Here is a 16,348-nt window from a genome sequence, read left to right as displayed (position 1 = left end):
ACCATGCCTCGGGACATCCTTTCCTGCAGCGTATCAGGTAGACAATGTTGGCCGAGTTGCAAGAGTAGGTACCGTGTACCTGGTAGATGGTGTTCTCACGTGAGATGATGGCATCCATGTCGATGATCCGGCACGTCTTGCAGAGGTTGCTGTGGCAGGGTTGTGTGGTGTCGTGGTCACTGTTCTCCTGAAGGCTGGGTAGTTTGCTGCGGACAATGGTCTGTTTGAGGTTGCGTGGTTGTTTGAAGGCAAGAAGTGGGGGTATGGGGATGGCCTTGGCGAGATGTTCGTCTTCATCAATGACATGTTGAAGGCTCCGGAGGAGATGCCGTAGCTTCTCCGCTCCGGGGAAGTACTGGACGACGAAGGGTACTCTGTCCACTGTGTCCCGTGTTTGTCTTCTGAGGAGGTCGGTGCGGTTTTTTGCTGTGGCGCGTCGGAACTGTTGATCGATGAGTCGAGCGCCATATCCTGTTCTTATGAGGGCATCTTTCAGCGTCTGGAGGTGTCTTGCGATCCTCCTCATCTGTGCAGATCCTTTGTATTTGGAGGGCTTGTCCATAGGGGATGGCTTCTTTAACGTGTTTAGGGTGGAAGCTGGAGAAGTGGAGCATCATGAGGTTATCGTGGGGAACTTTCTGCTCCCCAGACCTAGAATGCCTGATGCTAAAATGCCACTCCTACTACCTTCCACGGGAGTTCACCTCCGTTATCCTGATGGCAGTTTACATCCCACCCCATGCAAACATGAAGATCGTGCTGGACGAAATATACACCACTATGAATAGGCTTGAGATTAAACATCCCGAGGCCTTGTTCATTGTGGCCGGGGACTTCAATCAGGTCAAGCTCAAGAGCGTACTACCAAGTTACTACCACCATGTCTCCTGCTCCACCAGAGGCCCAAACATCCTAGACAAGTACTACACAAATATCAAACATGTCTTCTGCTCTATCGCCCGCCCACAGTTTGGCAAATCAGACCACAAGGCTGTGCTCCTGCTCCCAGCTTACAAGCAAAAGCTGAAGCGGGAGAATCCATCAAAGAGGTCGTGCAATGTTAGTCTGAGGAATCGGATGATCTCCTACGGGGCTGCTTGGAGTCAGTGGACTGGTCAGTATTTAAAAACTCTGCGATCAGCCTGAACGAGTACGCCACTAAGTAGCTGACTTCATTAGTAAGTGCGTAGAAGACTGTGTGCCAAAGAAGCAAATCCGTGCGTTCCCCAACTGGAAACCATGGATGAACAGGGATGTCCACTGCTTGCTGAAGTCTAGGTCTGAGGCATTCAAATCAGACAACACTGACCTATACAGATACGAGAACCTCTCTGGCTATGTCGAGGGCATCCTGAAACCCATTGTACAAAGAACCCTCAGCTTTTGGCACGACACTACGGACTTCCTACAGAAACTCAACGCACATGGAGCAGTTGAACCAGGAGCACTCCTGGATGTCTCGGCACTCTACACCAGCATCCCCCACGATGATGGCATTGCTGCAACGGCCTAGTACTCAACGCCAACAACTGCCAGTTTCCAGATGCAATTTTACAACTCATCCGCTTCATCCTGGACCACAATGTCTTCACCTTCAACAACCAGTTCTTCATCCAGACACACGGAACAGCCATGGGGACCAAATTCGCACCTCAATATGCCAACATCTTCATGCACAGGTTCGAACAAGACTTCTTCACCGCACAGGACCATCAACCGATGCTATACACTCGATGCATCGATGACATTTTCTTCCTTTGGACTCATGGTGAACAATCACTGAAACAACTATATGATGACATCAACAAGTTCCATCCCACCATCAGACTCACCACGGACTACTCTCCGGAATCGGTTGCATTCTTGGACACACGCGTCTCCATCAAGGACGGTCACCTCAGCACCTCATTGTACCGCAAGCCCACGGATAACCTCATGATGCTCCACTTCTCCAGCTTCCACCCTAAACACGTTAAAGAAGCCATCCCCTACGGACAAGCCCTCCGAATACAAAGGATCTGCACAGATGAGGAGGATCGCAACAGATACCTCCAGACGCTGAAAGATGCCCTCATAAGAACAGGATATGGCGCTCGACTCATCGATCGACAGTTCCGATGCGCCACAGCGAAAAACCGCACCGACCTCCTCAGAACACAAACACGGGACGCGGTGGACAGAGTACCCTTCGTCGTCCAGTACTTCCCCGGAGCGGAGAACCTACGGCATTTCCTCCGGAGCCTTCAACATGTCATTGATGAAGACAAACATCTCGCCAAGGCCATCCCCACACCCCCACTTCTTGCCTTCAAACAACCGCACAACCTCAAACAGACCATTGTCCGCAGCAAACTACCCAGCCTTCAGGAGAACAGTGACCACGACACCACACAACCCTGCCACAGCAACCTCTGCAAGACGTGCCAGATCATTGACATGGATGCCATCATCTCACGTGAGAACACCATCCACCAGGTACACGGTACCTACTCTTGCAACTCGGCCAACGTTGCCTACCTGATACGCTGCAGGAAAGGTTGTCCCGAGGCATGGTACATTGGGGAAACCATGCAGACACTACGACAACGGATGAATGAACACCGCTCGACAATCACCAGGCAAGACTGTTCTCTTCCTGTGGGGGAGCACTTCAGCGGTCACGGGCATTCAGCCTCTGATCTTCGGGTAAGCGTTCTCCAAGGCGGCCTTCACGACACACGACGGTGCAGAGTTCGCTGAGCAGAAACTGATAGCCAAGTTCCGCACACATGAGGACGGCCTAAACCGGGATGTTGGCTTTATGTCACATTATCAGTAACCCCCACAGCTTGCCTCCTGGACTTGCAGAATCTCACTGGCTGTCCTGTCTGGAGACAATACACATCTCTTTAACCTGTGCTTAATGCTCCCTCCACTCACATTGTCTGTATCTTTAAGACCTGGTTGGCTGTAGAGATTTGCATTCTAATCAGTATTCCGTAACTTGATTTTGTGTCTGTGCCCTGTTTGAGAGCAGATTTCCACTCCATCTGCCGAAGGAGCAGCGCTCCGAAAGCTAATTGCATTTGCTACCAAATAAATCTGTTGGACTTTAACCTGGTGTTGTTAAAACTCTTGCTGTCTATACAAGAGAGCCAGATACGATCAAAGCAAATCTATCAAAGATGCCAAAAGACTGTACCAGACCAAGCTAGAGTTCCAGGCTAGCCACACTGACCCCCGCCGACTATGGCAAGGTCTGCAAGACATAACAGGCTACAAGATGAAGACATGTAAAATCACCAGCTCCAACGCACCCCTCCCTGATGAGCTCAATGCATTCTACGCCTGTTTTGAGCAAGAGGTCAACGAGAGCACGCCCTCCACTCTGGAAGCCCTGGATGAACTTGTATCTGGGGTCACCATTGCAAATGTCAGAGCAGCTTTCTTGAAGGTCAACCCATGGGAAGCAACTGGCCTGGATGGGTTGCCTGGACGAGCACTCAGATCCTGTACTGATCAGCTGGCGGAGGTATTCACAGACATCTTCAACCTCTCTTTACAACAATCTGAGGTCCCGATCTGCTTCAAGAAGACAACCATCATCCCAGTACCTAAGAAAAGCCAAGCAGCGTGCCTTAATGACTATCGGCCGGTGGCTCTGACATCCAGCATTATGAAGTGCTTCGAAAGGTTAGTTATGGCACAAATCAATTCCAGCCTCCCGGACTACCCGGATCCACTATAGTTTGCCTTCCGCCACAACAGGTCCACAGCAGACGCCATTTCCCTGGCCCTGCACCCAATCTTGGAATACCTAGATAACAAGGACATTTATGTCAGACTCCTATTTATTGACTACAGCTCAGCCTTCAACACTATTATTCCCACGAAAGTCATCTCCAAATTCCGTGGCCAGGGCCTCGGCACCTCACTCTGCGACTGGATCCTGAACTTCCTAACTCACAGACCACAATCAGTAAGGATAGGCAACAACACCTCCTCCACGATAATCCTCAACACCGGTACACCACAAGACTGTGTTCTCAGCCCCCTACTATACTCCTTGTACATCTATGACTGTGCGGCCAAATTCCCCTCCAATACCATTTTGAAGTTTGCTGACAACACCACCGTAGTGGGTCGGATCTCAAACAATGACGAGAGAGTACAGGAATGAGATAGAGAATCTGGTGAACTGGTGTGGCAACCTCTCCCTCAATGTCAACAAAACGAAGGAGATTGTCATCGACTTCAGGAAGCGTAAAGGAGAACATGCCCCTGTCCACATCAATGGGGATCAAGTAGAAAGGATCAAGAGCTTCAGGTTTTTAGGTGTCCAGATCACCAACAACCTGTCCTGGTCCCCCCATGCTGACACTATAGTTAAGAAAGCCCACCAACGCCTCTACTTTTTCAGAAGACTAAGGAAATTTGGCATGTCAGCTATGACTCTCACCAACTTTTACAGATACACCATAGAAAGCATTCTTTCTGGTTGTATCACAGCTTTGTATGGCTCCTGCTCTGCCCAAGACCACAAGAAACTACAAAAGGTCATGAATGTAGCCCAATCCATCACGCAAACCAGCCTCCCATCCATTGACTCTATCTACACTTCCCGATGCCTCGGCAAAGCAGCCAGCATAATTAAGGATCCCACGCACCCCGGACATTCTCTCTTCCACCTTCTTCCTTCGGGAAAAAGATACAAAAGTCTGATGTCACGTACCAACCGACTCAAGAACAGCTTCTTCCCTGCTGTCAGACTTTTGAATGGACTTACCTTGCATTAAGTTGACCTTTCTCTACACCTTAGCTATGACTAACACTACATTCTGTACTCTCTCGTTTCCTTCTCTATGAACAGTATGTTTTGTCTGTATAGCGTGCAAGAAGCAATACTTTTCACTGTATGTTAATACTTGTGACAATAATAAATCAAATCAAAGAAAGGGCAAACACTGCTACACTGGCTCCAAGAAGATAGGACAACCAACTTCATCCAGCTCCAGTCACAAAACCAATCTCACAAGGGTGGCACACTTCCAAAAAATCAGATTGAATTGAATTGTCATCAGTATAAATGTCAGGGTGTTGTATTGACGGTATATATTAGAACAGTATGGATACAGTAAGAACAAAGAACAATACAGCACAGGAACAGGCCCTTCGGCCCTCCAAGCCCGCGCCGCTCCCTGGTCCAAACTAGACCATTCTTTTGTATCCCTCCATTCCCACTCCGTTCATATGGCTGTCTAGATAAGTCTTAAACGTTCCCAGTGTGTCCGCCTCCACCACCTTGCCTGGCAGCACATTCCAGACCCCCACCACCCTCTGTGTAAAATATGTCCGTCTGATATCTGTGTTAAACCTCCCCCCCTTCACCTTGAACCTATGACCCCTCGTGAACGTCACCACCGACCTGGGGAAAAGCTTCCCACCGTTCACCCTATCTATGCCTTTCATAATTTTATACACCTCTATTAAGTCTCCCCTCATCCTCCGTCTTTCCAGGGAGAACAACCCCAGTTTACCCAATCTCTCCTCATAACTAAGCCCCTCCATACCAGGTAACATCCTGGTAAACCTCCTCTGTACTCTCTCCAAAGCCTCCACGTCCTTCTGGTAGTGTGGCGACCAGAACTGGACGCAGTATTTCAGATGCGGCCGAACCAACGTTCTATACATCTGCAACATCAGACCCCAACTTTTATACTCTATGCCCCGTCCTATAAAGGCAAGCATGCCATATGCCTTCTTCACCACCTTCTCCACCTATGACGTCACTTTCAAGGATCTGTGGACTTGCACACCCAGGTCCCTCTGCGTATCTACACCCTTTATGGTTCTGCCATTTATCATATAGCTCCTCCCTACATTATTTCTACCAAAATGCATCACTTCGCATTTATCAGGATTGAACTCCATCTGCCATTTCTTTGCCCAAATTTCCAGCCTATCTATATCCTTCTGTAGCTTCTGACAATGCTCCTCACTATCTGCAAGTCCTGCCAATTTTGTGTCGTCCGCAAACTTACTGATCACCCCAGTTACACCTTCTTCCAGATCATTTATATAAATCACAAACAGAAGTCTCTCAACACCAGGTTAAAGTCCAACAGGTTTATTTGGTAGCACAAGCCACTAGTTTTCGGAGCGCTGCCCCTTCATCAGGTGAGTGGGAGTTCTGTTCACAAACAGGGCACATAAAGACACAAACTCAATTTACAGAATAATGGTTGGATGTCTCTTTAACACATTTCTTTAACCTGTGCTTAATGCTCTCTCCACTCACATTGTCTGTACCGTTAAAACTTGATTACCTGTAAAGACTCGCATTCCAACCATTATTTTGTAAATTGAGTTTGTGTCTTTATGTGCCCTGTTTGTGAATAGAACTCCCACTCACCTGATGAAGGGGCAGCGCTCCGAAAGCTAGTGGCTTGTGCTACCAAATAAACCTGTTGGACTTTAACCTGGTGTTGTGAGACTTCTTACTGTGTTTACCCCAGTCCAACGCCGTCATCTCCACAACAGTATAGATGACAGGGTGTTATATTGACGGTATATATGGGAACAGTATAGATGACAGGGTGTTATATTGACGGTATATATGGGAACAGTATAGATGACAGGGTGTTGTATTTATGGCATATATTAAAACTTTCTGCAATAGATGAAACCATGAATAAACAGGACGTACATTGGTGGTCCAGAGGCAAAAGCAGCTTCCTCCAACTTGTCGCGTTTTGAGCGGGACGATTTGGCTAACACTGGGTTCTCCTGTTCGATGGTTTGCATCTCTGTCAGGATTGAGTGGGCTACTGGGCTGGGGAGAAAAGGAAAGACAGATCAATCCTTGGAGTGAGTCAAATCACTTGATGCAAGGTATGTAGGCCCTGCATGCCAATGGCTGGAGGACCATGCTGGTTACAAGAGACCGAGTACTGACTGCCATCAACCTGCCCCGTGCTTGCAAAACTCACATGATCATGCCTAATGTTTGTTCTGATTCCACAATTCAATAGTACTTGCATGTGCTAAAAATTGCACTGCCAAACCATTGATTATTATCAGTTGTAAAGGACCGTTCTCCTCGCCCTCCCCGGAAAGGCCGATTACCCTCATCCCAGTCAAGATCTATTCACTCGCCATTCCTCCAACCCACTCCCTGATTTCATTCTATCCGCTGCCTCAAAACCATGGTAAAGGCCGCCCAGGCCTAATAACGTACCCCCTGCCACCCAGGCCCATTCCAAGTCGCTCCGCCTGCTGTCGTTTCTGACCCTCCAGATTTTGTAGCTTCTTCTCCTCCACTTTACGATTGATCTGAAGCTCTTGGTAAGCCTGGCGCATGGAGGTGACACTGGGTAAGAAGTGAGAGAGAGAGATGAGAGAGAGAAGTATACAAGGTAGGGGAGCGACAGCCAATCAAGCAGCATCTCCCCACAGTGAGTCAAATATTAAAAGTACTGCACGACTACACAACAGTGCAGCTATAATGTAACATGGACAAGCATTTACAGATCGCAACTGGAGAAGTCTCCAAGCATCATGTCCAATTCTGGGCATCATACTTCAAGGTGGATGTCAAGTTGCTCAAGAGATTTACTCAAATGGGGCTGAGGAACTTCAGTTATGTGGAAAGATTGGAGAAGGTTCAGAGGGAATTTAGAGAGGTCTTCACAGAGTTGATCGGGAGAAACTGTTCCCATTGGTGGAAGGATCGAGGACCAGAGGATGCTGATTTAAGGTCATTGGCAAAAAATGTAAAGGCGACAAGAGGAAAACTTTTTTCAAACAGTGAAGTGGTGAGGATCTGGAATGCACTGCCTGAGAATGTGATGGGGGCTGAATCAATTGAAGCTTTCAAAAGGGGATTTGATAATTATCCTAAAACAAAAATGTACAACGCTAGGGGGAGATGGTGGAAGAATGGGACGAGGTGAATTATTCCTAAAGAGAGCAGGCGCACACACAATGGGCCACATTTTGATTCTATGAGACACTGAGAAGTTGGGATGACTTTCCTTAGAGCAGAGAAGCGGAGATATAATTGAGGTATCCAAAATGAAGAACTTAATAGAGTTAAAAAGAAGCAACTGTTTCCAATGGCAGAAGGGTCAGTAAACTGGAGGGCACATATTTAAGGTGACTGGCTCCATAAAGTATTTCACAAGCTGACCCCAGTATCTATCTCCTGTGTCCTCAGTAAAGGTCATTGACCACTCTGGTTAAGACAGTTAATCCGACTGAAAATGAGGCTAATATCACAAAGAACCAGTTGTGAGTGTCCTGATGAAAGGTCACAACTTGAAATAAATACTAATCCTGGCCCAGATCTTCCGGTCTCTGGATTGTTGTTGGACTCCATGGGGTCCTGATGCGTTGACCTCTGAGGGAATTAACCAGGAAGTTTAAACTTCCCATCGCCTCTGCTCCCCGGAACCCGCTAAGAACATCTTCAACTAAGAGCTGGAGTTGGAGACTTCGGACAGTTCCGATGTACTTGCCCAAGAAATGTTAGACAGAAAAACTCGAGTCCAACTCCTGGGTAATTACAGAATTGTCCCTCCAATCATTTCACACAGATTTTCCCACTCCCAATTCAACCCCTGGACCATTTCCTGACTCGCCCTGCTCACCACATTAACCCCCAACCACCTACTCAACCTGCACAGACTTCACCACCTGACTACCCCTAACCCGACCAGCTCCCAACCTGACCATCCCTCTAGACCTGCTGCCCAACCCCGCCGAACAGCTTACCCATGCACTCACTAATATTGACAATGGACATATAAACTTCTGACAGCGAGTACCACACAGAGGGGCACGTACTGTCTTCCCCGGACTTTATGCCACTGCAATGGAGTTCTCTGATGGATTATACATTCCACTTTTCTGGGGAAACCAGGTTCAGAAGGCCTGGCCAGATATGTGAAGCTGTGATGGGGCACAAAACAGTACAGTGGGAGCAGCAATCCAATGGTGACTGTCACTTTGCAGAAGATCCAGTTCTCTGTTTCTCTCCATAATTGCTGCCAGACCTGCTGAGTATTTACAGCTTGCTATCTCTGGGAAAGGTGTAGTGAATTGGGCTGGTTGGGTGTGGACTGGGGTGGGAATGCAGGAGACTGAAAAATCACTGCTGGTTCATTCTTGTGTTTTATCATGCTCCTTCTGATACCGTGCTCTCCCACCCCAGAAAAGCTCAACTTAGGGACTGCCCTAAAATGTTAAGGAAGCTATTTGTGTTCTGGTCCTGGGGAATACTCACATTGACTCCTCGGCTTGTTTCCTGGCTTCGGCTACCTGCTGCTCCATCACTTTGTCCGCTACCTGTGCCTGCCGCTCAATCTCACTGAAGCTCTGGCCGCTGACCTTCTGAGCACCCAGCTGGAAGCAGAGCAGAACACGGGCTCAAGATTGGATAGCCTGTGTGATTGGAGGATGGCACATAGTGGTGTTCTTTTGGGGTAAGTGTTAGGACCACTGTTTTTTATGATATATATAAATGAATACAATGCAAATTTCCAAAATTAACCAATAACACAAAGCCTGAAAGTACAGCAGACATTAAGGAGAATACCAGACTCCTGCAGTAGGACATTCACAGACTGGAAAATAGGCAGATAGAATTTGAGAAAGAGAGAGACTGAGGTGATGCATTTTCACAGATGGGAGAGGAAGAGGCAAAACATACACACATTCGAATCAGGAGCAGAAGTCACTCGGCCCTCGAGCCGGCTCTGCCATTCAATAAGATCATGGTTGTTTTGACTGTAACCTCCCATCCACCCTGATAACCTTTCACCCTCTTGTTAATCGAGAATCTATCTCGTTCAGCCTTAAAAATATTCAAAGACTTCTGAGGAAGAGAGTTCCAGAGACTCGCGACCCTCAGAGAAAGTAATTCTCCTTATGGTGACACATTGGTTAGCGGATAGCATCAGGGACCTAGGTTCACTTTCAGCCTTGGGTGACTGTGTGGAGTTTACACGTTCTCCCTGTCTTTGTGTGGGTTTCCTCCGGATGATCCAGTTTCCTCCCACAGTCCAAAAATGTGTATGTTAGGTGGATTAGCCATGGTAAATTGTTCCTTAGTTTCCAAAAATGTGTGGTGAGGTGGATTAGCCAGGGCACATGCAAGTGGTTATGGAGATGTTTGGGTGGGGGGGAGGGGGGCTTGGTAAGATGCTCTTTCGGAGAGTTCATGCAGACTCGATGGGCTGAATGACCTCCTTCTGCACTGTAGGGATTCTATCTCTGTGAGTGACCCTTTATTTTTAAATAGTGACTCCTAGTTTTTGATTCTCCCACAAAAGGAAACATCCTTTTCACATCCATCCTCTCAATACCCCTCAGGATCTCATATGTTTCAATCCATATGCCTCTTATTCTTCTAAACTCCAGCGGATACAAGTTTAGACTTTCCTCACAAGACAACCTGCCCATTCCAGTTATTAATCTAATAAACCTTCATTGCCACTTAAACAAACAGACCAATACTGTACACCATATTCCAGATGTGATCTCACCAATGCCCTGTAAAACTGTATAACCCCTCTACTTTTGTATTCAATTCGCCTCACAATAAATTATAACATTCAATTACCTTTCTTAATCACTTGTTTTACCTGCATACTTGGTTCAAATATGGACAAAAGAGCTGAATTCCAGAGACTAGGTGAGAGTGACTGCCTTTTGGTATCAAGGCAGCAGTTGATCAAGAATGGCACCAAGGAGCCTGAGTGAAACCGGAGTCAATGGGAATCAGGGGGAAAAGCCTCCACTGGTTAGAGTAATACATGGCACAAAGGAAGATGGTTGTGGTGTTTGGAGGTCAATCATCTCAGTTCCAGGACATCACTGCAGGAGTTTCTCAGGGGAGTGTCCCAGTTCCAACCATCTTCAGCTGCTTTATCAATGACCTTCCTTCCATTATAAGGTCAGAAGTGGGGCTGTTTGCTGATGACTGCACAATGTTCAGCACCATTCGCGACTCCTCAAATAATGAAGCAGTCCATGTCCAAATGCAGCAAGACCTGGACAATATCCAGGCTTGCTTGTGCTGAAAAGTGGCAAGCAACATTCACAGCACACAAGTGCCAGGTAATGACCACATCCAACAAGAGAGAATCTAAACTTCACCCCGACAGTCAATGGAATTATCATCACTGAATCCCCCACTGGGGTTTACCATTAATCAGAAACAGAACCGGATTAACCAAATTAACTGTAGCTCTAAAGAAGAGTCATATGGACTCAAAACATTAACTATGTTCCTCTCTCCACAGATGCTGTCAGATTTGCTACATTTTTTCAACACTTTGTTTCTTCTTCATATTCTGCATCCGCAGTGTTTTGCTTTTATATTAATATCCAGGCTTGGGCCGACAAGTGACAAGTAACATTCACACTACACAAGTGCCAGGCATAGGCCATCTTCAACAAGAGAATTTAACCATTGCCCCATGACATTTAATGGTATTACCATTGCTGAATCCCCCACTATTGACATCCTGGGGGATTACCATTAACCAGAAACTGAATGGACTAGCCATATAAATACTGTGGCCACAAAAGCAGGTCAGAGACTAGGAATCCTGTAGTAAGTAAGTCACCTCCCTACGCCCCAAAGCCTGTCTACCATGTACACGTCAGGAGTGTGATGGAATACTCACTCCCCACTTGTGTGGATGAGTACAGCTCCAACAACATCCAGGACAAAGCAGCCCACTTGATTGCTATCCAATCCACAAACCATACAGTGGCAGCTGTGCATACCATCCACAAGATGCACTGCAGGAACTCACCAAGGTTCCTTAGGCAACACCTTCCAAACCCACGACCACAACCATCTAGAGCAGCGGTCTCCAAACTGCGGGCCGTAGTTTGGAGACCCCTGATCTAGAAGGACAAGAGCAGCAGATATCTGGGAACACCACCACCTGGAGGTGACCCTCCAAGCCACTCAGCATCCTGATTTACAAATAAAGCGCCATTCCTTCATTGTCGCTGGGTCAAAATCCTGTTATTGACTTCCTAACAGCACTGTGGGTATACCTACACCTCGGGGACTGCAGCAGTTCAAGAAGGCAGCTCACAAGAAAGCTCCCATAAATGAATAAAGAACTAACCTTGTGAGATTCTTCACGAGGACACCCAGATTCCTCTGCACATCAGAGCTCTGCAATCTCTCATCATTTAGATAATAAGTTTATTTTTACTCTTCCTGCCAAAATGAGCAATCCCATATTATGCCCCACTTGCTAGATCTTTGTCCACTCCCTTTGTAGCTTTCTTGTCGTCTTCACAACTTACTGTCCTATCAATCTTTGTATCATTTGATAAGGCTATCTGAAAAAGCTATCTCATTCGCTTCACTCCCCTGCCCTCTCCCCATAGCCTGATCATTTTTTCCCCTTTTCAATTCATATCCAATTCCCTTTGGAATGTTACTGTTGAATGTGGGTGTGGCACCTTTTAGGCAGTGTGCTCCAGATCAGAACTCAGTGTCAATGAATTCTCATCTTATATGTGATTTTTTGGCCAATCACCTTAAATCTGACTCCTCTGGTTACCTACCCTCCTGCCACTGCAAACAGTTTCTCCTTATTTACTCCATTTAAACACCTTATGATTTAAACGTCTCTGTAAATCACAAGTCCCTAATAAAACTTGACAGCATTGTAAATCTGAAACCCTCAAGTGGCCCTGCTCAGCTGGTTATCAACCAGCTTCCTGTAGCTGGTCATTAATCAGCTCTTCTTTCATTCCGACCTGTAGGTGGAGAAATTTGTTCTAACTTCCAACTCTGTTCAAAGTTAGTAAATCTTGTGCTGTGTCCTGTGCCTTGTCAATGCCTGAACTAGACAATTTCCATGGGAATTAAGGGAAAAGGCCGTGCATTTATATATCATCTTGGGGCATCCCAAAGGGCCTTACAACCCCAAGTGTTGAATGTGCGAACTATGCAGCTAATGATGTTGATTGAGAGGGAAATGTTGGGTGGGCCACCAGGAACAGGAGTAGAGCTTGCTCCACAATTCAACACAATCCAATGATTGAATGTCCCATTCTTAAAATTATAACAGAGATACAGGTCTTTTCATTCTTACTCAATCGACAGCAGTATCCCAAATGCCCCATATCCCCTATCCATCTATCTAAAGCCTGTTCACAAATGTTGACATTCAGTGATTTCAGTCACTAATTCTGCTCTCTCATCTCAATCTTTTCCCTTTCACCAGTATATCCATGTCCTACCTGTTATTTCAGAGCTCATGGCTCCTTCTCTTTTATCCACCGGCTGATCTGAGGCAGCTTCTTGCAGAGAAGATTAAGGGATGACTTAATCAAGGTGTTTGAAATAAAGTTTTCTGTGGCTGGGGGTCAGTAACCAGATGATACAGATGAGTTTTAAATGCAGATTCAACAGTAACTTTCAAAAGGAAATACTACAAAACGTTGAAAAGGAGGAATTTTCAGGGCTGAGGGAAGAGATTGCAGAGGAGATTGCAGGGCCTTTGGCTTTGATTTTTGTGTCGTCATTGTCTACAGGAATAGTGCCAGAAGACTGGAGGATAGCAAATGTTGTCCCTTTGTTCAAGAAGGGGAGTAGAGACAACCCTGGTAATTATAGACCAGTGAGCCTTACTTCTGTTGTGGGCAAAGTTTTGGAAAGGATTATGAGAGATAGGATTTATAAGCATCTAGAAAGGAATAATTTGATTAGGGATAGTCAACATGGTTTTGTGATGGGTAGGTCATGCCTCACAAACCTTATTGAGTTCTTTGAGAAGGTGACCTAAGAGGTGGATGAGGGTAAAGCAGTTGATGTGGTGTATATGGATTTCAGTAAAGCGTTTGATAAGGTTCCCCATGGTAGGCTATTGCAGAAAATACGGAGGCATGGGATTGAGGGTGATTTTGCGGTTTGGATCAGAAATTGGCTAGAGGGTGGTGGTTGATGGGAAATGTTCATCCTGGAGTTCAGTTACTAGTGATACGCAAGGATCTGTTTTGGGGCCACTGCTGTTTGTCATTTTTATAAATGACCTGGATGAGGGCATAGAAGGATGGGTTAGTAAATTTGCGGATGACACTAAAGTCGGTGGAGTTGTGGACAGCGCAGAAGGATGTTGTAGATTACAGAGGGATACAGATAAGCTGCAGAGCTGGGCTGAGAGGTGGCAAATGGAGTTTAATGCGGAAAAGTGTGCGGTGACTCACTTTGGAAGGAGTAACAGGAATACAGAGTACTGGGCTAATGATAAGATACTTGGTAGTGTGGATGAGCAGAGAGATCTCGGTGTCCATGTGCATAGATCCCTGAAAGTTGGCACCCAGGTTGATAGGGTTGTTAAGAAGGCGTACGGTGTGTTAGCTTTTATTGGTAGAGGGATTGAGTTTCGGAGCCATGATGTCATGTTGCAGCTGGACAAAACTCTGGTGCGGCTGCATTTGGAGTATTGCGTACAGTTCTGGTCGCCAAATTATAGGAAGGATGTGGAAGCATTGGAAACGGTGCAGAGTAGATTTACCAGGATGTTGCCTGGTATGGCGGGAAGGTCTTATGAGGAAAGGCTGAGGGACTTGAGGCTGTTTTCGTTAGAGAGAAGGTGGTTAAGAGGTGACTTAATAGAGGCATACAAGATGATCAGAGGATTAGATAGGGTAGATAGTGAGAGCCTTTTTCCTCGGATGGTGATGGCTAACACGAGGGGACATAGCTTTAAATTGAGGGATGATAGATATAGGACAGACGTCAGAGGTAGGTTCTTTACTCAGAGAGTAGTAAGGGCGTGGAATGCCCTGCCTGCAGCAGTAGTGGACTCGCCAACATTAAGGGCATTTAAATGGTCATTGGATAAACATTTGGATGATATTGGAATAGTGTAGGTTTGATGGGCTTTAGATTGGTTTCACAGGTTGGCGCAACATCGAGGGCCGAAGGGCCTGTACTGCGCTGTAATGTTCTATGAGTGGCAGAAAACTGGATTAATTGGATAGCCCTCTTTCTGTACAGGGGTTCTTTCATCCTCTATCTGCCACAGTCTATTCTCCAGCAAAACGAAGTGAGACTCTTTCTGTCCAACTCAGTCCCTTTGGTCTCTCTTCTCTGGATTCTTCCGATGGAAGCTGCACCAGACACTCCCCACTTTCACTGTCTGCACAGAGTCAGTACAGGGATAGGTTCAAGAAGACACTGTACAGAGAGAGGATCAGGCTGAAGGCAGCAGCACGGGGCAACGTGAAGAGTTAGTTCATCATCTGCTTTCACTCACCCTCTTCCTGGCTGTCATCGGTTTTTTCTTCCCGATAATACTGGGTTTCATCTCTGGAAAAGAAACATGGATTAAAAAAGGGTTAAAGAGGGCGACCAGAGTCGGACAGGGGCTGTCAGGGGAACCTCATCACTGCTCAGCACCTTGTGAATAAAGCACCCACAGTCCCCAGCGTTTACCCCTCCCCCAGGTGCCCAGCTCTCACCCCAGCCCAAACCTCATGCAGATTAATCGGTAGTAAGAATGGGACAGCCAGCGGAGGAGAGAATTAGACCGTACAACAGACCATTGAGCCCTCGAGTGCTATGCTGGTGATTGTCCGGAAAATGAGCTTCCTCCCACTTTCCTCCATTTCCCCCAGTCAGCATCTCCTTCTATTCCTTTCTTGTCCTTACTGAGCTTTCCTTAAATATAAGGGCTGCACAGGGGTTAGCACTGCTGTCTCACAGTGCCAGGGATTTGGGTTCAATTCCGACCTTGGGTGACCGTCTGTGTGGAGTTTGCACGTTCTCTCTGTGTCCTCGTGGGTTTCCTCCGGGCGCTCTAGCTTCCTTCCACAGTCCAAAGATGTGCAGGTTAAGTAGACTGACAATGCAAGATTGTCCCTTAGTGTCCAAAGATATTGAGGTTTGGGGAATTATCAGGGTAAATACAGGGGGTTACAGAGGGGATGGGCATGGTTAGATTTGATGGACTGAATGGCCTCCTTTTGTCACTATGATTCTATCGATGCTATTCATCACAATTACTCCCAAGAATGCTCCACATTACCTCCGCGCTCTAGATGTAGATGACGTGAGCTCAGGTCCCAGGACAGCAGCTGGGAGAGTTTACATTCAATTAATTAATAAATTGGGAATAACTCACTAGCTTCAGTAATGGTAACCATGAAACTGGGACTGTTGTAAAAACCCATCTAGTTCACCAATGACCCCGTCTGGTCAACCTGTGACCCCAAACCAACAGCAATGTGGTTGACTCTAACTCAGTGATGGGCCTCTGCGGCCCAGGGGCCACATCAGGTTTATATGAGTTCTGAGTGCAGTTTATGAGCTATTTGTTGACCGTTGCCT

General features: G+C 46.7%; 1 protein-coding gene across 7 annotated transcripts in view; it reads right to left on the bottom strand.

Moving 5' to 3' along the window:
- Positions 1-16,348, bottom strand: part of LOC144486024 (ADP-ribosylation factor GTPase-activating protein 2-like) — a 52,805-nt gene that overhangs the window by 24,812 nt on the left and 11,645 nt on the right. For all 7 annotated transcript variants that reach the window (XM_078204131.1, XM_078204128.1, XM_078204132.1 and 4 more), the window contains 4 exons: positions 15,276-15,328; positions 9,263-9,381; positions 7,217-7,348; positions 6,686-6,811 (listed from right to left, as the gene is read on the bottom strand). In XM_078204131.1, the coding sequence (XP_078060257.1) occupies positions 6,686-6,811; positions 7,217-7,348; positions 9,263-9,381; positions 15,276-15,328 (430 nt within the window). The remainder of the gene's footprint in view (positions 1-6,685; positions 6,812-7,216; positions 7,349-9,262; positions 9,382-15,275; positions 15,329-16,348) is intronic.

The sequence above is a fragment of the Mustelus asterias genome, unplaced genomic scaffold, assembly GCF_964213995.1.
Source record: "Mustelus asterias unplaced genomic scaffold, sMusAst1.hap1.1 HAP1_SCAFFOLD_272, whole genome shotgun sequence".
NCBI lineage: Eukaryota > Metazoa > Chordata > Chondrichthyes > Carcharhiniformes > Triakidae > Mustelus > Mustelus asterias.
Note: the sequence above shows the minus strand (reverse complement) of the source record. Positions and strands in the feature narration are given on the sequence as shown.